At 48.0% G+C, this 27633-nt stretch overlaps 2 protein-coding genes across 2 annotated transcripts; both read right to left on the bottom strand.

Moving 5' to 3' along the window:
* Positions 1 to 121: 121 nt before the first annotated feature.
* ZFTRAF1 (zinc finger TRAF-type containing 1) lies at positions 122 to 19686 on the bottom strand. The gene is made up of 4 exons (XM_070940222.1): positions 19502 to 19686; positions 5301 to 5539; positions 3874 to 4085; positions 122 to 976 (listed from the first exon to the last, which is right to left on the bottom strand). The coding sequence occupies exons 2-4, from the start codon at positions 5519 to 5521 to the stop codon at positions 585 to 587; spliced, it is 825 nt and encodes a 274-aa protein (XP_070796323.1). The 5' UTR covers positions 5522 to 5539; positions 19502 to 19686; the 3' UTR covers positions 122 to 584.
* A 6491-nt stretch (positions 19687 to 26177) lies between these two features.
* Positions 26178 to 27556, bottom strand: TMEM276 (transmembrane protein 276). The gene is made up of 3 exons (XM_070940219.1): positions 27539 to 27556; positions 26846 to 26951; positions 26178 to 26706 (listed from the first exon to the last, which is right to left on the bottom strand). The coding sequence occupies exons 2-3, from the start codon at positions 26936 to 26938 to the stop codon at positions 26179 to 26181; spliced, it is 621 nt and encodes a 206-aa protein (XP_070796320.1). The 5' UTR covers positions 26939 to 26951; positions 27539 to 27556; the 3' UTR covers position 26178.
* Positions 27557 to 27633: the final 77 nt, after the last annotated feature.

Genomic DNA, 27633 nt, shown 5'->3' with positions numbered 1-27633 from the left:
GGCTGGCAACACCCCCCTCTTCTCACCTCCCCCCCTCTGTTCCTAGAAGTCCCCGAAGCTATCTAACTGCAGAATCCCCCCCACGAACCCCTTTTTTCCCCCGATGCAACAAGATCTGCCCAGCATTTCCAGATGCTACGTAATACTTGGGTCAAAGGACACCCTGCCAGGATGGACGGACAGGAGGTGCCCCCCCCCATCAATAGGGACACCCCATCATGGAGATCACACACAACCATGACACAGATGCGGCCTTTTCACAATGTATTGACTGGTAGATCCCCTCGAGACCCCCCCCCCCCTTTTCAGGCCTCCTCAGTACCCTGCATCAAGCTAACTCCCCGGTTGCCTTTTTTTGGGGGGGGAAGGGGGGGCACAAACGGGGAGAGTCAAAGAAGGCAGCGACTACTGTCGCCTACCCCACATGCAAAAACGTCCTCTTTTTGTTAAAATAATCGGATAATTGTGGAATTGGAACGGGGCCAAGGCAGCCATACGAGGTAACTCTGGTTCAGTGGTGCGTGCTCTGTTTCCCCTCTCTCTCTCGCTCTCTCTCGGTCACTCTCCCAGGTTAGCTTATATGCTTACTTCTGTATCTGGAATATAAAGAGACGCAGGTTGATGTTCTTGGCGGCCAGGAGTTTGTTACATTCCACAGAGTCTATGATGGGGAGCGGCATGTATTCCGTCTCGTTGTTCTCGTTGGAGAAGACGAAGTGATAGATGACCGGGTTGATTTTCACGTCGTCGTAAGGTCCCTTGAGCAGCAGGAAGGAGCACTCCATGGGCGAGCTGACCTTGCTCTTGAGGATGAGCTGGAAAGAGAGGGTGCGCTTACACGACAGGTTGGGGTTGCGCTCCGAGTCGTTCACCCGGGCCTTCAAGACCCACGTCTGGTTCAGCACCGTAAACCTGGGCGTTTCGTAGTAAAGGCGAGTGATGAAGTCATCGGTCCGGTACGGCCGAAACTGGACCTCTGCAAGACAGCGAGAAGGAAGGGCGTTGGGGGGTGGGGGGAGGGAAGAGAGACAGAAAAGACAAAAAAAAAAAGGAAAAGCACAATTACACGAGAGAAACCGGAAGCAGGAAGAAACAAAGCTCAAGTTACCTGTAGCTACTGCGCGTGGCCTTCTCGGACAGGAGACAAGGGTGAGGGTAGCCATTCAGAGCTAGGGAGGGGCAGAAGCAATTTGGCTCGAGGGGGTGGGGGGGAGGAGGAGGAGAAAAGCAGATAAAAATCAATACATTTTATCACAGCAAAAACCACAACAACACAGTTTCATCGTGGCTCAAGACTGGGGAAGAGAGAGAAGCAACGGGGAAGCTCGGAGATGGTCAATCCAACCACGGAAAAGGAAGGAAGCCGCCCATCTGCAGCCACGGGGCTTCTGCCACGGAAGAACTCCCTTGGCCACATGACAAGAAGCCAACCCGAGACTCGGGGACAGGTGAGGTCTAGTTGCAGGATGGCCGCCACCCTCCTTTCTCCAAAGGGGCAGAAGCTCTCGTCGCGGGGGGCCTCTTCTGTCTTCCGGCCTCATCCGGCTCTTTGCATCAAAGTGGCTGCAGCCGCAGGGCTGCCTAGGCAGCCATCCTCCGCAGCCACCAACCGCCAACACTTTTGCCGTGCCCCGTGACGTCACAGCCAAGGCCAGGCCTTCCTGGACAGCAGCTTGAAGGCCTCTTCCAGTATCCATGTGAGATTTCTTGGGCAACCGAAGAAGAGCAGCCAAGGGGATGGCTCCCCAAGGCAACAAGGCAGATGGCCCTGGAGCCCTTACGGGTCCCAGACCAAGTGAGGTGATGCATAAAAACCAAATCAGACAAGTCAGGGAAGATGGCACCTTTATTTTATTACCATTCACAATACACAGATGAGAAGGCACAGTTAGGCATCATCCAAAATGCAAAACCGAACTAGGTGGCTGGAGAAGAAACTTCCAGTTTTTTGTTTTAAAAAACAGGGCAGAACCACCTGGGGTGGGATACATGAAGACAAAGAACAGTACACCGAACCATTTCGAAGATTCACGTTTTAGACACCCCCCACCCCACCCCAAAAAAATGGTTTAGCCCAGTCCAGTATCAAGTCTGTTAAAACCCTCGAGGGTCCACCGAGTGTTTTGGGCGATTCAAGTTTATATCAAGATTGTTGGCCCGGTAATTTTTAAAAGTCTTTGGTGTCCCAAACCAATGGAGTTCTCCCAGCACAAACTCAGGGACGGGGCACCTCTGAGGGCAAGTTTGGCTTCGTCGGTGTTTCCAGAGGACGGTTAGGAGGGCACGGCAGCAAAACCTGGACAAAGGAGGCGATGGAGTTATTCAAGCCACACAATCAGCACTTTCGTTCTCTCCGTGTTAAAGCACCACCTGGCCGGCTAGAGGCCGTCTCTTTCCTAAGCAGAGGAGGGTCTGCGCCTCTCTTCTCTCACAGGCAGAGGGGCACAGGGGTTCGAGAACATCCCGAGGGGGGATCGCCACCTCCCTGCTTCCGACTTTCAACCTGGGCAGGCTGCACCCCGCTCCACCAACCCCCGGCCCCTCAGCGCTACCCCTAGGGCGCTGCTGGGCTCTGCAGGAGAGCCATTGCCTTAGGGAGTCCAAATCTGGCAGCACTAGGATCTCCTCCTTGGATCGCTTCCCCCCTCCCCCCCCAAACAGTTCCAGCTCTAGGATCAAGTAGGTTTCAGCAGAGAGAGAGAGCTGGTCACCTTTCTTCACAGCCAGAGTTCCCCTGGACTCCATTTTGTTTCTTTTTAAGCTCTAAGCACCTTTAACTTGGCTAAGAAACACACTCCGGTGTGTTCTCTGAGGCTCCAGCCTTGGTTGGTTCCGAGAGCGGATTATATCCAAGGAGACTCTTTCTGTAGAAAACGTGAATATTTATAGGAAAGGAAAGGAGATTTCAGCATCTATTTTCCTCAAGAAACCCCACAGCCATTAATAGAGCCTTTTCCATGCAATTCTGCGGAACCTGCTTTGAGCCTCCTTGGAGATTCGGAGAAAGAGAGTCCCAAGCTTACCTGCGAAGGCAATTTTGATCCACCCGGCTAAACCGACATTGCTTTCCTTCCCCACCTGGCATATGTACATTTCTGACACTGAACACATGCAGAGGCTGGGAGCTTTGTGGATGAGGTCATGAAAACCAGAAGCATTTTTCATACCAGGAAATGACAAGCCACTGCAAACTTTCAGAATGCCTACAGCAACCAAAAGGACACTCACCCGACTGAACGACACGGAAGCTAGAAACACTGAGACATTTCACCCCAAAAGGAAGGGCTTTTGCATAAAGCTCATCGGATACACGCTATTAAAAACAGCAGAATTCCAAACGAGAGAAGACTCAATGTTTAGTAGGCACAGAAGTAGAGAAAGGAGCAGAACCCACGTTGATTTTCATCGTAAATCTGTATTATTATTTTTTTGAGTCTGTCGGCCGTCTCCGACTGCCACATCTTACCTGCACTTAGGAACGGTCCTTCTTCCCCATGTCACCAGGGCTGCAGGGGCGTAATCAGCAGAAGGAGGAACACCTCAGAGCCCCCTGTGGTTCTCCTCAAGCGGCCCCAATTGGACACACAGAATTTGGCAATCCCTACCCCCCACCTCCACAGCTCCCTCCCACCCAGGCCTTTAATGTTGTGCCATTAAGCCACGGGCCTTCCTTAAACTTGGATTCTCAAGTCAACCAGAGGGAAATCTCCAGGAATCAACATTTGGGGTAGCAGCCCTGTCTGGCCAGCAAAGTCTCTGCATGTTAGGTAAGAGAAATAAGTTAATCAACAGATACCACCAAAATGAGAGGCGAGGAGAAAAACAAAAGCAGGAGAGTCACCCCCGTCAGTCCTGGACGGCCCCAATCATTACCTGTGTAACCGATCTTCTCGAAGCTGAGCAGGCCGAAGATGCTGTTGTAGAGCTGCATTTCCCTTTTATGCGTTTGGTCCATTTCATCCAGAATCTCCATTAGCTCGTTCCCTGTCTTGGTGGGGTGGGTGCACTCCGCTTCGTGGACCGTGAGTTCGTGGTAAGGGCCCTGCCACGGGCACCCGATCCGCTTGTACTTGCACTGAGTCACCCTGCAGATGGAAAGCGGGGCAGGCCTGCGATGAGCGGGAAGAAAAGGCCGCACGATGGAGACCGTAGTGGGCCAGAACGGGACAGGGCAACGCTCGGAGGCACAGAGGCTTCATGGTTTGCCCGGGAGACGATTTGTTCCATGAAAGAAATGACCAGGCCGTCTGATCCTACCACGGATCAGAGCCCAACATTCATTTAAACTAAATAGAATGTACCAAGAAAAGAGAGAATTTGTCGCTCAGGGTTGAACTGTGGAAGAGAATGAATCTGATTTTATTCGTAGAAGCCTCTAAATCCAGGATCACTACGTTCCTACATGCGCTTTCTCCTTTCAATCGGGTATAAATGATATGAAGCCGATCTCTCTCGTCTGTCCTAAACCTGTTGTCAGTTTCAATGGGTGGCCTCCAGGATCAACTAAAACTACTTATAGAAAGCTTTTATGTTCCACATTTAAAAGAACCATCAGCAAAGAGCTGCCCAACTTCAGCCTTTCTTTATAGATCCTTCATATGGTATTACAAGAGTAAGATTTTCAAATCCTTTTCTAATGAGTTCAAGACTAACAGTTGACACATTCACTAGTGTAATTAGCAGAAACTTGCAAGAAACATTGGATTAGCCCAAGGCTGCTCCCCTTATTTATATAATCAAGTAAGGTTCTATTAGAACAGGAGCCTCCAAACATGGCAAGATTTTTGGACTTCAACTCCCAGAATTCCTCAGCCATGGCAACTTTTAAGACTTTTGGACTTCAACCACGGCTGACTGAGCAATTCTTGGAGTTGAAGTTCACAAGTCTTAAAGTTGCCCTATTTGGAGACCCCTGTATTAAGAGCATAATATGGGAAGGTTTTTATTTTAATTATGCTCCATCCTCTCAGAATTTAACACATCACATCAGGCAACCCATCCTACAATTCCCCTCTGAACACCTCCCTTGGCACAGATGTCCCTGCCACCAGCACTCCAGGATCTACCTATTATTCCAGGCAGTCAAGGCGAAAGGCTCTCTTAAAAGCGTGGAGCTCCACTTTCCCAGAATCCCAAGGGACAGGGTCACCCCCCACAGGCTGGCTGGGGATCCCAGGAGCTGCATTTTTCCACCATCACAGAGTGCCAAAGGCAGCTCTAGTAGTTTTGCCTTTAATTCTCTCTCTCTCTTTTCTTTTTCTTTTTTGCACCATTGTAAAAAAGCAACCCGTGCCATTTACCTGTCCTGACATTCTTCTTTCTGGTGTCTCTCCAGAAGAGAGCGAGGGAACTGCCTCATGCAGAAGCCACACTCTGAGGGAAGTTCGCTCACGGCTTTTTCCACCGCCAGGTTTCGGCAGCAAAGGCTCTTGCTGATCTCGCAGCGACAGTTGGGACAGGTAGCCTGCTCCTCCTTCAGCCGGGCATCTGCCAACAGGTGGATGAAGCATCCTGCACACATCAAGTGACCGTTTGTACACTGTGGGGGAAAAGGGAAAGCAGAACTTCAGAGGCCTTCTCCAACAGGCAGCACGGAAGCATACCTGCCTGCCCTTTTAGCTACCTTCAACAGGCTCAGCCCTGCCCTCCGCAGGATTCTCAGGCAGGTGCTGGCATTGATAAAGGAGAATCTTTGTAGCTCAGGGTTGACATGAGGGGTCCTTGGGGGTCTCTGAGCTAGGTGGTTTTCTTGCAGATGTTTCATTGCTGAATTAGCAATGAATCAGCGCTAGCATTGATGATATTCCCTAGTTTGGGTCATGAAGCGTCTGCAAGAAAACCACCAAGCTCAGGGAGCATCAAGGACCACTCAGGCGCTGGCATTTTAAAGCTGTATTTGTTCAATAATGGCCTCATGGCATCTCTGCATACGATTACAAAAAGAAGATGGTGCCTCTTCCAGTAAGAAATAGCATGAACAGAGAAACCAATTCAGAATTCTGCCCACCTCTGCGTAGGCATTTTACAGACCACAATCACATTCAACGTTCCTGCTTTAAACCCAGAGCCCATGTCAACTCAAGGTCAGAACCTGGGCTTTCCAAAAAAAGGGCCCCAGAGCAGCACTGGATCAACTCTGAGGCCTCTCCGGGAACTGAGGAAGGTGGAGAGGTTTTTTTTTTTTGCAGTTTTTTTTACACCAGGTGTAAGATGATGGTGGAAGATTGTTTTGAGGCCCTTATACTATGAAAACACGGATCGCTTTCAAGTTAGGGAAATCGGCTGTCAAGGAAAGGCATCCAATCTTTGAGTTATTGTGACTCAACAGGTGAAAATTAATTAAAACCCTGGAATGTGGAGCCAGCAAATTACTCAGGGGAATCTCAATGTTCCACCTTCAAAGACTTATCTATAACCTTTTGAATCAAGCCCAACTCCTGACTTCATGGATACATCCAGGTAGTCTTCTGGTGGACAATACTGAACTGGTTTTACTAATGTCTTCTTCTACAATGCTTTCCCAACTTCCCCGTCTGGGCCTTCCATTTAAGCATCAACCAAGGCTGCTCCTGTTCAGCTTTTCAAGAGCAGCCAAAATCACTTGTATCCTGCTGTTTAAATAAATACAAAGTCATGAGCATATGATTAGGGGGAGGGGAAGCCTCCAGCTTTACTGGACATGTGATACGAACGGAGCTGCCTGTAGCTAGGCAGGAGAAAAGTGTCAATGGGCAAATGGAGTTGCCCCCATCAACATGACATGCATGGATTTCCCAAAAGCTTTGACCTGTACTTTTAAGGATTACTAACTGTTTAAAAATATAGAATAAATAAATAAATACAAAAGCAGGCTAGTTAGAGCAACAGTCTTCCTTGTAATGATGTCTGGGTGTGAGAGTTGGACATTAAGAATGGCTGATTGAAGAAGAATTTATGCCTTTGAACTGGGGTGCTGGTGTAAATTACTACGTATACCATGGACAGCCAGAACAACCAAGAGGGAGGTGTTAAATTGGATAAAACCAGACATATCATTAGAAGGTAAAATCATAAGACCACGTCTGATTTACTTTGATCCATGTTATGCATGCAAATTCATTGGACAAGGCAATGAGGCTAGGAATGGTTAGTGGAACAAGAAGAAGGGGCAAGCAACGAACAGGCTGGCTTGATACCATCAAAGCTGATACAAAGATGAACACCCAACAACTGAAAGAACCAAGAGTCGGACAGAACAGTTAAAACCAACTAACTAACTGGTTAAAAACAGAAAAGAAAGAGTAGGAATAAAAAGGTTGTTTTCTTAAGGGGGGAAAATAAGAAACAGAGTTCTCATTTTCATTTTAGTGAGTTCATAATTGATCTCAGGAAAAATAAGATGTTGAGTAATTAATCCATCAATCAGAACAGAGTTGGAAGGGGCCTGCTCCATTCTGCTCAAGAAGACCCTATACCATTTCAGAGAAGTGGGCTGAAGAATGTTGAAGTGATTCGACATTCAAGAACTCCTCCATCGATCAGTGCCAGCCCTGGGGGGGGGGGGGTAGCCGAAACTTCCCCATCCTCCAAACAGTCTCTTTATACTCCGTGGACTTCAACTTCCAGAAGTTCTGAGCCAGCCAGGGATGATGGGAGTTGAAGTCCAAGCCTTGGGGAAGCCAAAAAGGTGAAGGAGGACCGGATATGGTCGGCAGGCTCTTCCTCAGGAGAAGGAGAGTGGCCATCACCGAGAAGGCTTGCCCCCAGACCTTGTCCATGGCATTCTCTTCAATAAAGGCAGCCTCCGCAGCTCCTCTTGGGGAGAGTGAAAGCCCCATTCTTTTGGACAACTTTAAAGGCGTACTGGAGAAATAACAGTTCAAGGAGCAGCTTCCAAACAGCCACAGGAGATCTTCCCTCTCCCTCTTCTTCTTGCAGCCCTGTGGAAGTATCTGGTTGGCCACTGGGAGAAACAAAATGGCAGACTCCAATGGCCCTTGGCCTGATCCAGTCAGTCCCTTATCTTCTAAGGCCATTCTACCAACAAAAGACCCCCTTAGCCTTCTGGCTGGACAGGAAGCACAGCTGCAGCCTAACCTGAAAAAGGCTGCCCTCCTTTGCTCCCAGGTGTCAATCCAAAGGAGCCAGGAATTCTGGGTATTCTAGTCTTCATGTACCTAAAAGGGCAGCATGTTGAGAAGAGCTGACCCACCTGTCGACCAGTTGAAGCTAACATTGATAATGCAGAAATTCTCTCCTCCGGGCACAAAATGGCATGTTTGTTTAGTCCACACATAATTAGACAAGCCCTTCCTTTGCTACTGTTGTGCTGTACCAAGAATGCACACACACACACACATACACACAGGTTTTCTATGCCTCATGTGCTTTCAGATGAGAAACAGCAACTAGTAGGTCCAAATTCCTGTGGCACCGACTCTTTCTGCAATGTTTAAAATACCCAGGCAGGCCTGTGGCCTTGAAAGGACTGTGCCCCATGGCATCTAGCAGACATACCCAACCCTTTGAAAGTCTTCCCGAGAAACAGGAAGCCAGCTTTCCTGGTTTATTCTAATTCTAAATGCCAAATACACAGAGCTTCACACCTTCATGGTATAGAAAAGCAGAACAATTATTATTATTATTATTATTATTATTATTATTGATGATGATGATGATGATGATGATGATGATGATATTTATATGCCGCCCTATCTCCAGCCGGACTCAGGGCGGCTCACAACAGTTAAGAAACATCTAATAAAAAGTTAAAAAATAAAATCCAAATCTCATAATTAAACAATTAAAAGTACAATTAAGACTAACAAGTTAAAATTAAATTAAAATTAAAACCCCATCAGTCCAAAATTAAAACCCCATCAGGCCGGCCAAACGAAACAGCCACGTTTTCAGGTCGCGGTGGAAAGAGCGGAGGTCGGGGGCCACCCGGAGCTTCCGGGCCAGTTGATCATATTCAGGTAGAAAGCCAGGGAGTGGTCTTTGCCCACTGCAGTTAAAATCTCTGACACAAAAGGGCAGGAAATAACAGAGTTGGAAGAGTCTATAGAGGTCTTCTTGTCCAAGCCCCTGCTGAATATACTGTACTATTTCAGACAAACGATTGTTCAATTTCTTCTCAAAAACCTCCAATAATTTATTGATTTAAACTTTTAGCCACTAAGTGGATAACGGAATCACCAAGGTGGAAAGGACCTTGGAGGTCTTCTAGTCCAACCCCCAACTCTAGCAGGAGACTCTACTGAGACAAAGGGGGCAATGCAAAGGCATTTTTGTGCCTCGTACTGTGCAATTCAGGGGAGCCCTATAGCAGGGGCCGGCAACCTTAAACACTCAGAAAGTCATTTGGACCCGTTTCCCACAGAAAAGAAAACACCGGGAGCCACAAAATTCTTCCCGTGCCTGACTATTTCCTGAGCAACCACAAAACTAGCATATATAGTTGAATTAAAGATTCGGTTTTCTTCTGAAACTTTTCTTTTCTTGGATTATCCATTGGGTTGGGTCGGTGGGTGTCGCACATTGGCAGTTGTGATGCATATTTTAAGCAACAGGGAGCCACAGCAGAGGGATGAAAGAGCCACATGTGGCTCCAGAGTTGTGGATTGCTGACCCCTGCCCTATCGGAACCCCAGACTGAAAAGAAGCATTTGGGGGACCACAGTTAGTTACGAGAGGAAGAGAACAGCCTGGCCTCTCCACCATCACGGCATCCATTTCCAGGCCAGAGTTGCACACGCATGGATCCCTGCAGTGATTCCAGGTATGTCACACCATTACACACCATGGGAGAATAAAATAAAGGCACATTCAAAAAACACTATTTGAACTTGGGTTTTTTTTCTACCATAGTCATCCTCTCACTTTTGTTTCAGTCTGGTTTCAGACTCTTCCAATGGTATAGTCTGAGTTGTACATTTTTGCTGAAAGAGGAGTATAGACTTGGGGTGGGCAATGATGGCCCCTTTACACCCAGTGCACTTCAGCTCCCAGAATTGCTTAGCCAGGCATGCATGGCTGGCTCAGGAATTCTGGGAGCTGAGGTCCATAGGTGGTAAAGGGGCCACCGTTGCCCACCCTGGTATAGACTATATTAATATTGTAAATGCTCCCTACCCAAGTTTACAACTGGCTATTATTACTACTAGTCATATTTCTATGCTGCCCACTCTCCGAGGACTCTGGGCGGCTTACACCCAAGACAGTATACTAAATAGCATATTGCCCCCAACAATCTGGGTCCTCATTTTGCCCACCTCGGAAGGATGGAAGGTTGAGTCAACCTTGAGCCAGTGAGATTTGATCCGCTGATCTAGCAGTCAGCTGAAGAAGCTGTAGTACTGCACTCTAACCACTGCGCCACCTCGGCTCTCATCTCGACTAGATGGCTAGTCTAGAGAAAAGAAGGACTAAAGGGGACATGATAGCAGTCTTCCAGTATTTGAGGGGCTGCTACAAAGAGAAGGGGGTCAATTTATTTTCCAAAGCACCTGAGGGCAGGACAAGAAGCAATGGGTGGAAACCAATCAAGGAGAGAAGCAACCTGGAATTAAGGGGAAACTTCCTGACAGTGAGGACAATTAACTGGTGGAACAGAAGTTAGCTTCAGAAGTTGTGGGTGCTCCATCGCCGGAGGTTTTGGAGAAGAGACAGGACAGAGCCACTTGTCTGAAATGGTACAGGGTCTCCTGCTTGAGCAGGGAGTTGGACTGGCGTCATGGAAGAGATTCATCCCTCCGGAAAGATTTTCAACTTCCGAGTCTAACATCTTGATCACCATCTTGATTTCCATCTGCTACAAGGCTATTTACGATTCCCAGCTCTTTAGAAAGGACAGCCTTTCCTGGATGCTTATAGCATTCAAGGCTTTTGGCCAGCCAGCCATTCCTCTCCTTATATTACAGGCAGTCCTTGACTTACAACAGTTCATTTAGTGGCTCTTCAAAATTACAACGGCACTGAAAAAGAGACTTATGACCATTTTCCACATTTATGACTGTTGCAGCATCCCCGTGGTCATGTGATGAAAATTCAGATGCTTGACCACTGGTTCATATTTATGACGGCTGCCGTATCCCTGGGTCATGTGATCCCCTTTTGTGACCTTCTGACAAGAAAAGTTAATGAGGAAGCCAGATTCACTTAACAACCATGCCACTAATTTAGGACCCAGTTTGTGGGGGCAATAAGCTGACTTTGTATAAATATACAAAAGTATGAAGGCTATTGCTTAACGCCTTGTAAGCCGCCCTGAGTCTCCGGAGAAGGGCGGCATATAAATCAAATTAAAAAAAAAAAAACTAACTTAACAATTGCAGTGATTCATTTAACAACAGTGGCAGGAAAGGCTGTAAAATGGGGCAAAAATCATTTAACAAATGTCTCACTTAGCATAATATACATTTTGGGCTCAGTTTTGGTTGTTAAGTCAAGGATTACCTGTACTGCACTACTGCTTCTTTTAAATCACAGTTGCATAATAAAGATATAATCCTTTTCATTGTAGGTCAGTGTTCTTAAAAAAATAACTGACTGCAACTCCAAGGAAACTCATTTCTACTGAAACTCCCCCAAATTCTACAATCAAAGCAGCTGCTGTTTTAAATGCCTTGTTATCTGTACTCCGATAGCTCCCAGCTCAGTAAGAGAACTCCCTCTTTACCCAATTATCACACTCTTTTCCTTCTTTGTGACTTTCAAACAACTTCACCTCCACCCAAGATACGAAGGACACCGCAGAGGAAGGTCCTGGCCATTATTGCCAACAGATGTTGAAACCCCCTGGAAAAAATAAGTAGATAAATTTCTTGTGGGCGGTTTTCAAACCTCAAAAGCGTAGCTCAGTATAATCATTGCCAGCTTCTTGTTATATGGAATATTTGTTCACCCAGCTATCACTTCAGGGGAGTTTGTCCAATTAATGAAATAGTTGCTAAAAAGAAAGGGTTGGCACTACAAGCATCTGAAGGCAGGACAAGAAACGATGGAAAAAAACTTACCAAGAGGAGATCCAACCTAGATATAAGGAAGAATTTCCTGACATTTAGAACAATTAATCAGTGGAATGGCTTGCCTCTGGAAGTTGTGGGTTTGTTTGTTTTTTTAAATTTGATTTATATGCCGCCCTTCTCTGGAGACTCAGGGCAGCTTACAATGCGTTAAGCAATAGCCTTCATACTTTTGTATATTTATACAAAGTCAACTTATTGCCCCCATGAACTGGGTCCTCAATGGGTTCCCCATCACTGGAGATTTTTAAGAAGAGATTGGACAGTCATTTGTCTGAACTGGGATAGGGTCTTCTGCCTTGGGCAGGGGGTTGGGACCTCCAAGGTCCCTTCCAACTGTTATTCTGTTACACAGCCAGACTCACCAAATTAACTGCTTGTCACTGCCTACAGGAGGTTACGAGGAGCCAGAACATACTGGACTCGAGATCAGCCATTTTCCAGAGGGATTCCAGAATCAAATTGTTTCAACGATGTTGCAAATCAAGTTTTCTAGATCCCTGAAGTTTCAGATTAAGAATTATTCATAAAACTAGATTTTATCAAGCTCTAGTGTTTTAATACCACAGAGACAGAGAGGAAGAGGTCAGGTTTCTGCTATTTTCTGCCCAGGATGTTTTCAGAGATAAGGAAATATCGCAAGTTGTTAAGATCCAGAGAGACTTATGGTGGGTCTCTTCCGCCTGGATACAGAATAGTCTTCTTTTCCATGTTTATTTAACAATTATTTCCAAAGGGGCAGCCATATTTCTTGATAACAAGAAAAATGCACTATGCCCTTTTTGTAGCTTTGAGAAATATTGTAGCCACAGAAAAAAGCAGAAGTCACCTGACATCCTGTTGTGCTATAGCTCCATATTCTTAGTGACCAACAGCCAGAAAAAGTCTTTTCCACCAAGGCTTTTCCTGATCATACTTATCCTATTTCTTGAGTAGCAAAAACAACAAGTAGAACAATGGCTCAATTTATACCAGCCCTTGTTCTGTTCAACTTTCTATTCCTAGTTAAAGAGAATATCACTCTTACTTCTTCAGTTCTACAGATTTTAAACCAAGATCAACTAACTTTATTAAAGTTCCGAAAAATAACTTCCGAGTCCCAATGAGGAAAGCAGTGAGTACTTTAAATAATTACAGCAATTATTTATTGGGTGAATTAAGTGGCTCCAGTCTGCGACTCCAAGTAATGTACAATCCTCCAGTACATTTGAGATTAAAACTATACAATCAGTTAAAAACAGCAACTGGAAATACTCCTGTGGAATCGGAAGTCCTGAATAACAACATTAACAATAATAAAAGGAAGTCCAAACTCACAACCCTTGGCTTGGTGGAATAAGTAGGTTTTCACTGGCTTCCTAAAAGCCAGAAAGGAAGGGGTGAATTATGTATCGGGGGTACGCTTTTGCAGAAGGGGTGGGGGAATGAGTGGCTGAAAAGGCATATTTGCATGGCTACTGAAGGTAACAATCTCTGAAGAGATAGCTAAAAATCAATGCACCATCAATTCCATCTTCATACAGAATCGGATTAAGTGTTCCTCCAAGGTTGTCTCCAATAGCAGCCTAACTAACCAAAAGGGGAGGTTAGAGAGCGATGAACAATTCTCCAGTATACCTGGGTTAAGCAATGGCTTGAGAAAAGGGTGCCTCGCCACTACTTGCAAAGAAGGGGTTACATACCCTCTTCCCCCCCCCCAGGCCTTCATCAATCAGGAAGCTCCCTCAAGCCTCACAAAATGCACCCCAAATAATGTTACAGGATGGAGCCAGAACCATCAGGTCACCTGCCCAGCAGGTGTCAAGCCCTGTCTGGAAAGTCCCTCAAGGTGGCCCCCGAGATGATCTTCCTGCCCATCTTTGTCCACTTTGAAGAGTGTCATTGGACCAGGGGTGGGTTCTATTTTTTTTTTTTTACTATCGATTCTGTGGGCGTGGCTTATTTTGTGGGCATGGCTTGATGGTCATGTGACAATTATTTAGGATTTAGCAGAGGTACTGGTCTACCAGGCTTTTAACTGCTTGCAGAGCTATACCGATTTACCCATTTGTTTTTTTGCAGGCACTGGTCTACTCATTTGTTTTCTTTTAACACTGATCAGCTGTAGGGCGGCCCTTTGAAGCCCAGGGCAAGAGTTTAAACAGTTTTTTTCCCTCTAGCTATCAGCTGGGACTCAGGAGGCAGCAATAGATTGGGGGTGGGGCCAAATAAAAGGTAAGAATAACGTGGGGTGGGTGGGTGGGGGCAGAACTGGTTCGGTGACGTCATATCGTCACCGCTACCGGCTCGGGAGAACCGGGCCAAACTGGGAGGAACCCACCATTGCACTGGACCACAATTTATTCACAGAAAAATCTGGAGAAATAGTGATATTTTTTTTTATTTTTTTTTAATTCGATTTATATGTCGCCCTTCTCTGGATACTCAGGGCGGCTTACAATGCGTTAAGCAATAGCCTTCATACTTTTGTATATTTTATACAAAGTCAGCTTATTGCCCCCACAAACTGGGTCCTCATTTCACCTACCTTAGAAAGGATGGAAGGCTGAGTCAACCTTGAGCCTTGGAGAGATTCGAACCAGCAGAAATTGCAGGCAGCTGTGTTAATGACAGGGTGCACTAAACCACTGTACTATCAAGGCTCTTATTTTGCCTTATTGCCACAGCAGAGATCAGAGTGAAGGGTCTTATCTGTTATTGATTAGGTTTATCCTGTGCCACTGGTGCTTTAGGCATCCTTCGGTTTGCTTTGTTCTCTGGAGCTCTGCAGAAAACTAAACCCCCTCTCTAATCTTTGCAAGAAGGGTCTAAAGGGATCTTTCACCAGGTCATTATTCTGATGGGAAAGTCAGTGAAAGGTACAATCGTATCCAAAGCAAAGCTACTATTTCAGCAGATGGTTAAGGCCTTGGCAAACTTTGCCTGCCATCCATTCTAAAAACTCTCCATGCAACCCCCTGGAAACCATAGGTAAAGAGGTAAAGGTTCCCCTCGCACATATGTGCTAGCTGTTCCTGACTCTAGGGGGTGGTGCTCACCTCCATTTCAAAGCCAAGGAGCCAGCGCTGTCCAAAGACATCTCCGTTGTCATGTGGCTGGCATGACTTAACGCCAAAGGTGCACAAAACGCTGTTACCTTCCCACCAAAGGTGGTCCCTATTTTTCTACTTGCATTTTTCCCGGGCTTTCAAAATGCTAGGTTGGCAGAAGCTGGGACAAGGAATGGGAGCTCACCCCGTTACACGGCACTAGGGATTCAAATCACTGCATCTTAGCCACTGAGCCACCATGTCCCTGGAAACCATAGAGTTCCATTAAAAGCCTACAGGCAGCTCAATCAAATGGGCCCTTCCTCCCTGTGGAGCTATGCTGGCTGAGGAATTCTGGAAGTTGAAGTCCACAAGTTGCCAAGTTTGGAGACTTCTGCCCTATAAGCAGTCACAATGTGACCATGACAAGGGGCAGACGTTAACGTCTCTAAAGCCTTGGATCAAGAGAAAACAAACAAAAACTAGTGTATGACCTCCAAATATGCACTGGACACTGGATGTCATAGGGTAGATCCAGAGTTACATGAATTCTTAGGCAAACCAAGGTCCTAGAGAACAATCAGCCTCAGAAACCCCACCTTGCCAACCCCAGGATCATGCCAAGGAGCTTAGACAGAGAAAGTGTCCTGTTGCAGGGGGTGTGCCACATGACCAGCATTGCCATCTGGTCCCTAGAACCCAACTTTACCATTAAGACCTCCCATCTAGTTGCCTGCATGGCAGAGCCACTTGTGATGCCAGCAGGATCCCAGATTTGAGCTGGTGGGAGACCCAAAAAGACACGTTTAAGAGGTAAATACCCCACTCCGTGCCAAGCCAGGTTATGTCCTCCCATTCGCCATCATCATGAGGGAAGGCGTGGCATTTAGCAGCAATAGGTAGAACTCCAGGGCTCCAAGGACCAGTTCTGTGGGTTGAAAATTAGGAGCCAGAAGCAGGAAAATAGCCACAACTCCTTCCCCAAAAAACAGGCTGCCCCCTGCCTCCAACCATCTCTCCCCCTATAACGAAGACGTACAATGGCTTTCCAAAATAGCTCAAAGCATTTTTTTATCAATAGAATAATTGGCATCTCCAGGAAAAAAAAAACACAAGTGAAAACTACAAGCCTCGCTGCCACAAATATGCCACATCTCCTTACTGGCCACACTAACTAGGTTTGTTAGGCTCCTGATATCCAGACAAAGAAAAAGAAAAGGGGACGCAGGATCTATTGTTTGGCACTCCAATCCTGGTTGACTTCTATGGGGACAAGACCTCGCACCTGAAAATAGCAGAGAAGGTAGAAGCATGCACATTCATGAAGCTCTGATATAGACCTGTTAAGCCTGTTACTTTAGAGCAGGACTCTCCAAACTTGGCAACTTTTAAGATGCTTCAAGCATGGCTGGCTGGGGAATTCTGGGGGTTAGACTTCTTCTACTATAGGTGATTTTAGGCAAGAGGGCAACCATCACCAAATTCCAAGTGCAGGGGTTTTACTACTACAAATAATTTCATTAGCCCAGAGTTTAATTATCTGTGTACTTCACTATCATTTTATGATGGCACAATTCTATGCCACAGACAGAAAATACCATGGAGATTTCAGGGGCCACATAACCATGGTCATGACCTTCCCATATAGAGATTTAACCAACACAGATTATACGCCACTATTTTACACGGTCACACAACTTGGATGAATTCAGTCCCCGTTATATATCAATTACATATAAACAAGCATTTAGAGCTGGAACTGAGGAGGAAGAGAAAACAGATGGCCATTCTTCCCTCTCCCAGGAAAGGAATCGTTAAAGCATAACTGGACAAAAGTCCATTTAACTGTTGGCTTGTTTGCTTGGCTGCCTTGTCCAAAGAGCCTCTTTTTTGGGCTTCTTTGACCTAAAATGATCACAGGAACTGGAAAGAGAAATAGGATAGAATTCTTTATTGGCCAAGTGTGATTGGACACACAAGGACTTTAGTGCTCCACTCAAGCTGAAAACAAAAACAAAAAAGACTACTCAAAAGAACTCTCTGGAAGAATAAGAAGGGGATGCAGCTTGACCGATAACCCTATGCTACCTTGCAGAACATTCTTTCATGCCAGAACAGAGACAAAAACGACTATCTACCCGATACCACCACCTTGATTCATCCGATAGCTTGGAAAATCTAAAATATGCTTTTTTTAAGTCAGGAGATTTACTATGAATTGTAAAAATACTTGCTTGCCCCCTTCATGGATTCTGAATGTTAAACAATGTCTATACTTCTTTTGTGGCCTCTCTTCGTTTCATACTAGAAAGCCACTTTAACTTCTCCGTTCATTTTTGTAACAGTTTTTTTGCAATTACTTACTTCAGTCCCAAACCCCAAAATCTTAACATTTACATTTTGAAAAAGAAATAAATTGGACTTGGAGGAAAAGGTTCAAACTCTTCTGTGTTCCAGTCCAGTTTTATCTGAACACCTAGTTGTTAAAAAAAATTAACAGCAAAGTATTAAGAACACCTTACTGGGGAGAGAAGCATACCTGTTCGACAAATGTTTGCCAACAAGTAACCTTTGTGAACCCAACCTATCAATGTTCTGGCTTCATAAGTTCCTCTTTTCTTTCCTATACATCCATCCTTCAGTCTCCAATACTTTCCTATAAGGTGCCTGGTTACAGTATACATCTTTATGCAGAAACATCAATATACAAAATGTTCCCATGGACAATTATAAAAGGAAAAAGCAGAAAAGATAATGCCCCAGTGACTACTAAGAACAGTAAATGCAGTAGATGGTCTAAAGTCTGCTATCCAATTATAAAGGATGGTTTTGAACCCTGTCGATTTTTATGACAAAATAATAACATGTATAAATCCAACTACAAAAGACCAACTCATGCAGTACTTATTCTTGTTCACTATGGAAAGTCTTCTTCCTGGAATTTTACATATTAACAGGAGGAAAAAGAAACCCTCGGAACCATTTCTTTCCCCAGAGTTCTGTATCTCAAAATAAGGCTCAATCAAAAAACTTTATAGGGCTGTGTTACAAAAACTGACGCTAAAACCTGCCGGCCTTAAAGACCCAACAGGGAGATGTTGCGATAAGAAGAACCACACCTGATGAGCAGACAAAAGGGGAAGACGAGGAGGTGGGAGGGGCAAGGGACAACCTAGAAAATGTGTTTTCTACCTTTATGCAAAGGACAGCATATTGTCTACACAACACCTATAAAAACACAAGTGAGTCACCCCAGGCAAATGGGACGCCTTTAACACATCTCCATCCTAAATCTCCCAGCAACCCTACCCTCACCTTCCTTGCGTTCTTGTTCAAAAAGCCGGCACGACACACCATTCTTCACTTACCTTTATAGCACAGGCTACTGCCCACCTCCCCTCCCTCCCACCCCAAGAAAGGTATCCCTATCCTCCCTCTTTCCTTGCTTTCCATTCAAAAAGCCAGCACACCACACCTTTAACTTATCTTTATCACACAGGCGGGACTGCAGCCCACCACCCCAAGAAAAAGGTAAGAGAAAGATTCATTCCTGCAATTGCTCTATTATTTCTTTAAAAAAGCCATCTATAGGGCACTCCAAAGTGCTTTTCCAAGAGGCAACTGGACTTTGTTTTTTTCTTTGAAGATGTTTCGCTTCTTGTCCAAGAAGCTTCTTCAGCTTTGACTGGAGGGTGGGGAATGGAAGGGTTTATACTCCTTGCAGACAGCTGGTCATTTGCATCCTTTGAGAGGGACCTTGAGGCCACTTGGAGGTTTACCTATGTCTTCAAGGGTCACCTACATCCTTCCATTCCCCACCATCCAGTCAGAGCTGAAGAAGCTTCTTGGACAAGAAGCGAAACATCTTCAAAGAAAAAAAACAGAAAGTCCAGTTGCCTCTTGGGGAAAAAAAGCACCTTTGGGACAACCGGAACCTGGATGACGGAGAATCTATACAGATTCATGTATGGGGCAACTTACAGGATGCTATTTCTCAGAGAAGGTGTCTCCAACCAACCTGACAACTTTCAGACTTGGGGACTTCAACTCCCAATGCTGGGAGTTGAAGTCCCCAAGTCTGAAAGTCTGAAAGTTGCTAAGGTTGGTTGGAGACCCTTCCTCTAGGGCAGGAAAGCACCTTTTCCAGGTATCCCTTCAGGCTCTTAAAATTCAGGGGGGGGGGACTTGCATGCCAGGCTTTGCTGCAGAGACCCCCCCCCTCAAATCCCTTACACAGGCCCCTCCCCAAAAGGCTCACCTGCCCACCATTCCCAGCCATGCAGCCCAGGTGAGGGGTTTATGTGTGTGTATGTCAGGAAAAAAGCAGCCCTTCCAGTCCTGTTGTTTTTTTTGGGGGGGGGGTTGAAGAGCTGGCCCCCCCTTCCCTCTGGGACTGCCCCCCCCCACAATGTGGAGCGGGAAATCCCCCTCCCCACCCCAGGAAGGGAGGGGAGGGCCGGGCCGCACCTGGTAGACGGAGGCCTTGGGCAGGTCGAGGCACACCGTGCAGCACAGCACCGAGTAGAGCCGCTCCTCCAGTTTCACGCCGCCGCCGCCGCTGCCGCCGCCGCCCTCGGCCCCGCCGGGCAGCTTCAGCCGCTTCTTGGGCGGCGCGTCGGAGTCTCGGTCGCCGCCGGGCTCGGGCTGGCCCTGCCGGCCGCCGCCGCCGCCGCCGCCCCCCGCGCCCGCCCCGCCGACCCCGAGCGGGACCCCCGGCTCCTCAGGGCCCGGGCCCGCCGCGGCCGCCACCGCGTCCCCCAGCACCAGCGGCCCCGCGGCCGCCACGCCGGCCGCCGCGGCCGCCGCCACCCCGCTGCCGGGCTCCCGCTCGTCCGGCCCCGACATGCTCTGGCTCGAGCGCGGCTTCAGCCCGCGGTGGTCAGCCCCGGTCCGGCCGCCTCAGGCGCCGCCATCTTGGTTTGGCTCCTTCCCCAGGCAGGCGGCGGCGGGCGGGCGCCCTCGGGCCACGCCCCCCCGGGCTCGCTCAGCCAATCCCCGTCGCCCTCTCACGCCCGACCCCCCCCCGTCAATAGCACCACGCACGGCGACGCGTGAGCCTGCGAGACAAACAGCCGACTCCTCCAATCGCCAGGCGCAGCCGGAAACGGACAGGGCGCGCCGCTGCTCACCGTTTACCCTTTTAAGGACCCGCCAATTAGAGCTCTTCGAAGGCGGGGCCCGGGGCGGGAGGAAGGGGGCCGCCGGGTGGAACCCCAAGGACGAATGGCGGGGCACGCCCAAAGCAGCGGCAGCCTATCCTCGGCGGGGGGCGTGGCCAGGGTGGGCGTGGCCGTCTCGGAGGGGCGCAGGTGAGGCCAGGTGGCCGTGCAGGGACGATGCCCAACCGGGCGCCCGCCAGGTGATTCCACGCTGGGAGGCACGCGCTTCTCTGGCCTCCTGCCGGGGCGAGGTTAATGAGAGCGCCTCAGCCGGGGCTGGTTGAGGCCGCCTCGTTCCTTCTGCCCCGCTGGCCAGGTAGCCCAGGTGGCCGCCCTCCTGCCGGGCCCAAAGCGAGCAGAGGCGGTGGGGGTAGCCGGCGTGAGCGTGGACTGCCCTGTGCAGCCCCATCATCTTCCATTGGGGTGTGTGTGTACAATGATTATGCGTTGCCATTAAATAGTCTTTGACTGCTAGCAAGTCTTCCTCGACTTACAACCGTTTCGTTTAGTGACCATTCCAAGTTACAACAGCACTGACCTGTTTTTTTCACCCTGGAGAGACCATTGCAGCATCCCAAGATCACGTGATCAAAATACACACATTTGGCAACTGGCATGAACTGATGACGGTTGCAGCATCCTGGGGGGTGGGGTGGGGGGTCACGCAATTCCCTTTTGCGACTTCCTGGCAAGCAAAGTCACTGAGAGGAAGCCAGGTTAAACAGGTTACTGACTGGCAGTGATCTCACTTAACAACTGTGGCATGAAAAGTTGTACAATGGGACTAAATTCACTTTACAACTCTTTTGCTTAGCAGTGGAAATGTTGGGCTCCATTGTGTCCATAAGTTGAGGGCTACCTACGCATAGATCAGGGGTGGGCAACTATGACAACTTTAGGATCTGTGGACTTCAGAATTCCCAGAATTCTTGAGCCATTCCTGAGTCAGGGGCTTTGACCAAGGAGCACATCCACTGAATGCCTCCCTTAACATGGAGAAACCATCTCCCCGTCTGTCCGATTTTCAGCTGTTCCCTCCTGCTAGACATGCACAGCCGATCTTGGCCCAAAGTTTCTGGCCCTTTGCCTGCTTAGCCCTTCTTTTCATGAAAGGAGGGGCAGCTCTTTTCTCCTTTACCAATCCCCCCTCCCCCTCCCCTTAATTGTAAAATTAAAATAACTGAAAGTTTCAAGAAGAAGACAAACTCTTGCCCCCACCTTTAATCTTTTGGAACCAAGCAGGGCAGCTGCCTTAGCAGCCCAGAATTATATTCCTTCAACCGCAGCCCTGCCAAGGGAACAGGTACTGCTGAGGTCAGCGGCCGTCTGCAACCACACCTGTCTTGAGGGCAGTTTCCACTTCAAAGAAAGAGACGCTGACCGAAACAAGCTGTTTACTTTTATTCCAGGGCGTTTGGCATTTTTCTCGGGCTTCTCAAGTTTCCTAGGGAAAAAAAAAAAATAAGGCAGCCGGATTGCAGTGGAACTGGGCAAACAGCCAGATGTTCTAAGGGCTTTGGCCTACCCGAGAGGCCCAAATGAGCGGGTGTGGCCGTGCCAGAGTGAGTAAACCTCAAGTAGTATAGCTGGTTTTACCTGCTGATCTGTAGGGCCTCTTTCGTCTCTGTATATGATTTTATTAAATTTACCCAACTTAAAATACAAGTGGAAATAAAGGTAGTAGGGAAGGGGAAAAGGGGAAAGAGAAAAATGTGGGGTAAAGGGTAATCAAAGAAAAAGAAAGCATTAAACTTCCATCTCTTTTTCAGCAGAGTAAAATTAAAGTAATAACATTACAGCTTCAACTTTTTTACTTTTGCATATAGGTAGTCCTCAACTTACGACCGTGACTGAGCTCAGAATTTCCGTTGCTAATCAAGACAGTTGTTTTGTCCCATTTTACAATCATTTTGCTACAGTTAAGTGAATCGTTAACGCATTAGTAACACGGTTATGTGAATTGAGTTAGTAACACGGTTATTATGTGAATCTGGCTTCCCCATTGACTTGGCTTGTCAGAAGGTCTCAGAAGGGAATCACGTGACCCCGGGACACTGCAACTGTCATAAGTACATGCCAGTTGCCAAGCCTCCAAATTTTGATCACTTGACCATGAGGATGCTGCAATCCTCGTGTAAAAAATGGTCATTAGTCACTTTTTTCAGCGCCATTGTAACTTCAGTCACTAAATAAATGGTTGCAAGTCAAGGATTACCTGTACTTAGTATATACTAACTATTTCTGTAATAATAAACTTATCTAATCAGGAAATCCCAAAATTTGGGGGGGGGTGTTCTGTCTCAAGGTCAAAATTTAGAAGCAGTTTCCAAGTAGAAATAAAATTGGATGCATTCTTTTCATTAAAGCAGCTAATTTGGCCATCTATGTTAGCTTCACCAGTATTTCTAGCTATTCTTCTATTGTGGGGAAATTATAGTAGTATCTTTCCATTTTTGCCCATAAAATATTCTCATTTTAGGACTCCTTTTACTTGTCAGATTTATTTGTCAGATTTTTACTGAAGTTCCAGTGGGAGGAAGTGAGTTTTGCAATCTTGGCCTTGTATCATCTTTCACATCCCACAACAATCCTTCTGGAAAGACCGATCTGGCCAACTTATTTCTATGTTTGTTTTTATAATCTTCCTGGGGGTGGCCAGACCAAAGCCAGACTTGATTAAAAACAAACAGAGAGAAATAAACAAGGAAACCGCCCCCTATAAAAACCAAAACATGGGCTGTGTTTACACCACGTGCTTCATCGGAGACGAGAAAGGGTTTGAAAACAATTTACATCACAGGATGTTGGTCTTGCACAATCTCTTGGCGTAGATTACTTTAAGGATGGGCGTAATATCCGGATAGCTTAATATCCTGAAATGACCTGATTAGGGATGTTGTGAAAGGAGCCAGAGAGAGGGAAATAATTAAAATAATTTGTGGCTATCTATTAGGCTTGGAGGGATGTGGTGGCTCGATGGCTAAGACGCTGAGCTTGTTGATCAAAAGGTTGGCAGTTCAACGGTTCGAATCCTTAGTGCCGCATAACGGGGTGAGCTCCTGTGACTTGTCCCAGCTTCTGCCAACCTAGCAGTTCGAAAGCACGTAAAAAATGCAAATAGAAAAATAGGGACCACCTTTGGTGGGAAGGGAACAGCGTTCCGTGCGCCTTTGGCGTTGAGTCATGCCGGCCATATGACCATGGAGACGTCTCTGGACAGCGCTGGCTCTTCGGCTTTGAAACAGAGATGAGCACCGCCTCCTAGAGTCTGGAACGACTAGCACATATGTGTGAGGGGAACCTTTACCTTTAATTTTATTAAGCTTGGTTCTGGCGATGGAATGGCTAAATGCTTGCCACTATACCTGGTCTCTAATAAGTTAGGATTTCCCAACCTGGCTGGAGAATTCTGGGAGTTGAAATCCAAAGTTGTCACAGTTGAGAAACTGTGTAATAAATGGTAGCTTTCCCCAGGATGTTCTTTTCATCTCGGATCTTTTCATCTTCCTCATTTATCTAGCTCTTTTCCTCCTTTTTCCTCGGTTCAGGTCTCCTCCTTTCCTTGTTTCAATTGGATGGGTCTTCCTAGAACTCCAGCAACCAGAACTTTAACTTTTGAAAATGTTTTTAACTGTGTAGTCCAGTCATATACAACAGATGAGCAGCTATATAAATTTATAAACATCATGGAGAACAGGGAAAACTTGTTCAATTCCCATTTGGCACAAAGGACTTTTTAAAAAGAAAAAAAAAGTGCTTTCATTTTTTATTTGTAGTCTACCCTGAATGAAGGGATTACAAGATTGTAAAAAAAGGTTAGTGGTATGTTGTTTATTGCATTTGCGGTTACTTTATTCCCATCACAGATGTTTTAATTTGTATCTGTTCTGTGTAAGCCACCAGGAGTCTGTCTTGATTGTGGTGGTACAGAAATGTGTTAAGCATATAAGAATTTGATAATAAATAAATAAATCCACTTTGAAATCTAGGGTTGGCTGGGTGATTTTAGGCTGGGTGACTTTAGGCCTATCACTACCATGTTTCCCTGAAAATAAGACCCTGTCTTATATTTCTTTGAACCCTGAAATAAGCGCTTGGCCTTATTGCCATGCGCTCAAAAGCCCAATTGGGTTTATTATCAGGGGATGTCTTATTTTTGGGGAAACAGGGTAGGTGACTGCGAGTTCTAGTTCCACCTTAGCCATAAAAGCCAGCTGGGTGACTTTGGACCAGTCCTCGCCTCTCTCTCAGGGTTGTTGTGGGGAAAATAGGAGGAAGGAAGTGTGGTGGATATGCTCAACCTCTTGAGTTAATTATAATAGCAGTAAAGGTAGGACATAAACACCTAAAAGCATATGCCAACCACTTCCACGACCCAGCCCAACTTCCTGCTTCTGGCCACAAATGAAAGCAAAGAGGACAATTACAGAGGACTCTACCCCCAGAACGTCACATCACCTGGGTATCTATTATAGTATGTATTTACTCATCGTTTGTTATGCTCTGGAGCCATAACACATCTCAGTCTAATTTTGGAGTTGAGGAAAGCTGCCCTTTAACTCCAGGTATATCGGATTCCCTTGGCAAGAGCCCTGGAGGGACAAGCGGGCAGCTTTTCATTGGCGGGCAGAGCTGGGGAGAGAGAGAGAGACCTTGGGCTGCTCACTTCCCGTTCCAAAGGGACCCCTAGTCTGGAGGTCTGGGCAGAAAATGCAGGCCTGGCATGTTAGTCACTATGCCTGGCATGTGTTCATATGCAAGACTGCCACCATTGAAGTGCCCCCTGGCAGCAGTTCAGGCAACCCCTGTGCCCCCCAGGAGGGAGAGCAGAGTCCTCTGGCTGACTACAAGAATCAATGTAAAAATTCAATGTAGAGAAAAGTAAAGTCTTACATTTAGGCAAGAAAAACCGAAAGTACACATATAGAGTGGGAGAAACCAGGCTTAATAGCAGTGACTGTGATAGGGATCTTGGAGTCTTAGTGGCAACCAGCTAAATATGAGCCAACCGTGTCCGGTGGCAGCCAAAAAAGCCAATGCAATCCTAAATTGCATTAACAAAGTGATTCAATCAAGATCAAGGGAGGTACTAATACCACTCTGTAAAGCCTTAGTAAGACCACACCTAGAGTACTGCATCCAGTTTTGGACACCATACTATAAAAAAAGATGTTGAGACTCTAGAAAGAGTGCAGAGAAGAGCAACCAGGATGATGAGGGGACTGGAGGCTAAAACATACAAAAAAGGGTTGCAGGAACTGGGCCTGGCTAGTCTAGTGAAGAGAAGGACCAGGAGAGACAGGAGAGCATCTTCCAATATTTGAGGGGCTGCCACAGAGAGGAGGAAGGGGGTCAAGCTATTTTCCAAAGCACCTGAAGGCCAGACAAGGAATAATGGATGGAAACTGATCAAGGAGAGATTCAACCTGGAAATAAGGAGGAATTTTCTGACAGTGAGAACCATCAACCGGTGGAACAGAAGTTGCCTTTGGAAGTTGTAGGAGCCTCATCACCAGAAGCTTTCAAGAAGAGACTGGACTGCCAGAAACGGTGTAGGCCAGGGGGTGTCAAACTGGATTTCTTTGTAGTTCTCCTTTGCGGGTCAGCCCGGAGGGGTGGGGGGAAATGGGACAGCTGCCTCCTGCATTTGCCGGCCAAAAATGTGCCTGTTTTGGCTGCCAGAGGCACTGAGGGCCAGTCCTTTGCTATTTCCAGGCTGGCACCACGGGCCAGATTTAAGTACCCTGCAGCCTGGATTTGGCCCATGGGCCTTGAGCTTGACACCACTGGTGTAGGATCTCCTGCTTGGGTAGAGGGTTGGACTAGACTACAAAGTTCCTTCCAACTCTTGTTAATCCCTTGCAATTTTGAAAATGGGCCCTGAAATCTTTGGAATTCTGCCCTGCATTTCCTATTGACCCAACAGGACTCTTGCAGTCCCTTAGATTGGCATTCCCCCTCCCCCCGGGACCCCAGACCTCCCCATCAAGAAGCTGCTACAGGCAACCACTCCCTGTAGCTGTTGCCCAGTTCTAGATGCTGCCCTTGGAGAGCCCGGCACAGGGCCAGGTTGGCGGCTGCCATGAGACAGCGGAGGGCATCGGTCTCCTTTGGGGCCAGCAGGGGCCACAGTCCAGTTCCTGGCAGCAGGCCGCCCACCCCCAGCAGGAGGCTGCCCACAATCCCGTAGGCGCTTCCGGTGAAGACGGAGACGATGAAGATGGTGATGGTGACCACAGAGACGACGGAATGGACCACCATGGCCTTGCCTTCTTCGGTGAAGTAGCCCCAGCCGCCGGCCAGCATCAGGGCGCCTCCCAGGAGGACGTTGGCCGTGAAGCAGTCCCCGTTCAGCCAGTGGAAGCCAAAGGCCAGCAGTGGCAGCCCCACCACCGTGCAGGGCCAGGTGTGGTCTGGGGGCCGGGCCCCTTCCCAGCGGGGCCCAAAGGGGACGGTTTCCAGAAGGGGCCCGAGGGCCTGGAGGAAAAACCCGGCTGCAGCTCCCCGGTTGATCTGCAGAAAGAGAGAGGCAGCAAAGGGGGCTCAGTCCTGGGGGGCTGCTCCACTCCCCAGCTGGTGTCTTGGCAGTAGGGGCTGTGAAACCTCTGGCTGGGGCTTGGCTGCCACCCCTGCCAACCAGCCCTTTTCCTACCTGGAAGGTCCTAATGGCCGAATACAGGCAGGCAGCAGGCAGCAGGAGGTTGGCAAGGAAGGTGGCCGGGTCCTGCTCTGACCAGCTGGGCATTGGGACGGAGCCTCTGCAAGAGAAAAGCGGAGGGGGGTTATTTGGGCCCCACTTCGGCCAGGCTGCCCTCTACCCAAGCCGGGAGGAGGCGCAGCTGCAGGGACAGGCCGCCCCGGAGGCCTCTTGCAGGGCACGCTCAGAGGGCAGGCGTGGGAGAAGGCTGGGGGCTGCAGGCAAGCTTTCCTCCGGACGGTGGAAGAGACCCCTGCCCTGCCCCCCCCTTCACTGGGTCAGCTCAGCCGGAGTCCTCTGTCTGCAACGCTGCGCAAAGCAGGGGTGGGATGGATGGCCTCTGGGGGACCCCCTTCCTCGAGGGCCCCGCTTCCTGCAAGGCAAGCCTTCTTCCGTGGGACGCGGGCGGACAGTGGAAGAGATGCCCTTCAGCCGGAGTCCTCTGTCTGCAAGGCTGCGCTAAGGAGGGGTGGCGGGATGGATGGCCTCTGGGTGCCCCTTCCTCGGGGGGCCCCGCTTCCTGCAAGGCAATTGGCGTCCCCGGCACGATCGGGGCCCAGGAGCCTCCGAGCGGGCCCCCCCACCGGGCAAGCAGCGCCATTCCCCACCCCCGTGCAGGAGTTGCCCCCGCCCGACCCCCGTCCTTACGCAGCCGACTCGTCTCCGCTCGCCAAGAGTCCGCCGAGAGCCCCGCATAGAGTTCTCCTCGGCTAGAGCGGCACCAAGAGCTCGGAACCATAGAG

This window comes from Pituophis catenifer, unplaced genomic scaffold (assembly GCF_029215685.1).
Source record: "Pituophis catenifer annectens isolate HBS135680 unplaced genomic scaffold, rPitCat1.0.hap2 SCAF_3, whole genome shotgun sequence".
In the NCBI taxonomy this organism is placed as follows: domain Eukaryota; kingdom Metazoa; phylum Chordata; class Lepidosauria; order Squamata; family Colubridae; genus Pituophis; species Pituophis catenifer.
The sequence above is the reverse complement of the archived record's forward strand: the minus strand, read 5'-3'. Positions and strand labels throughout refer to the sequence as shown.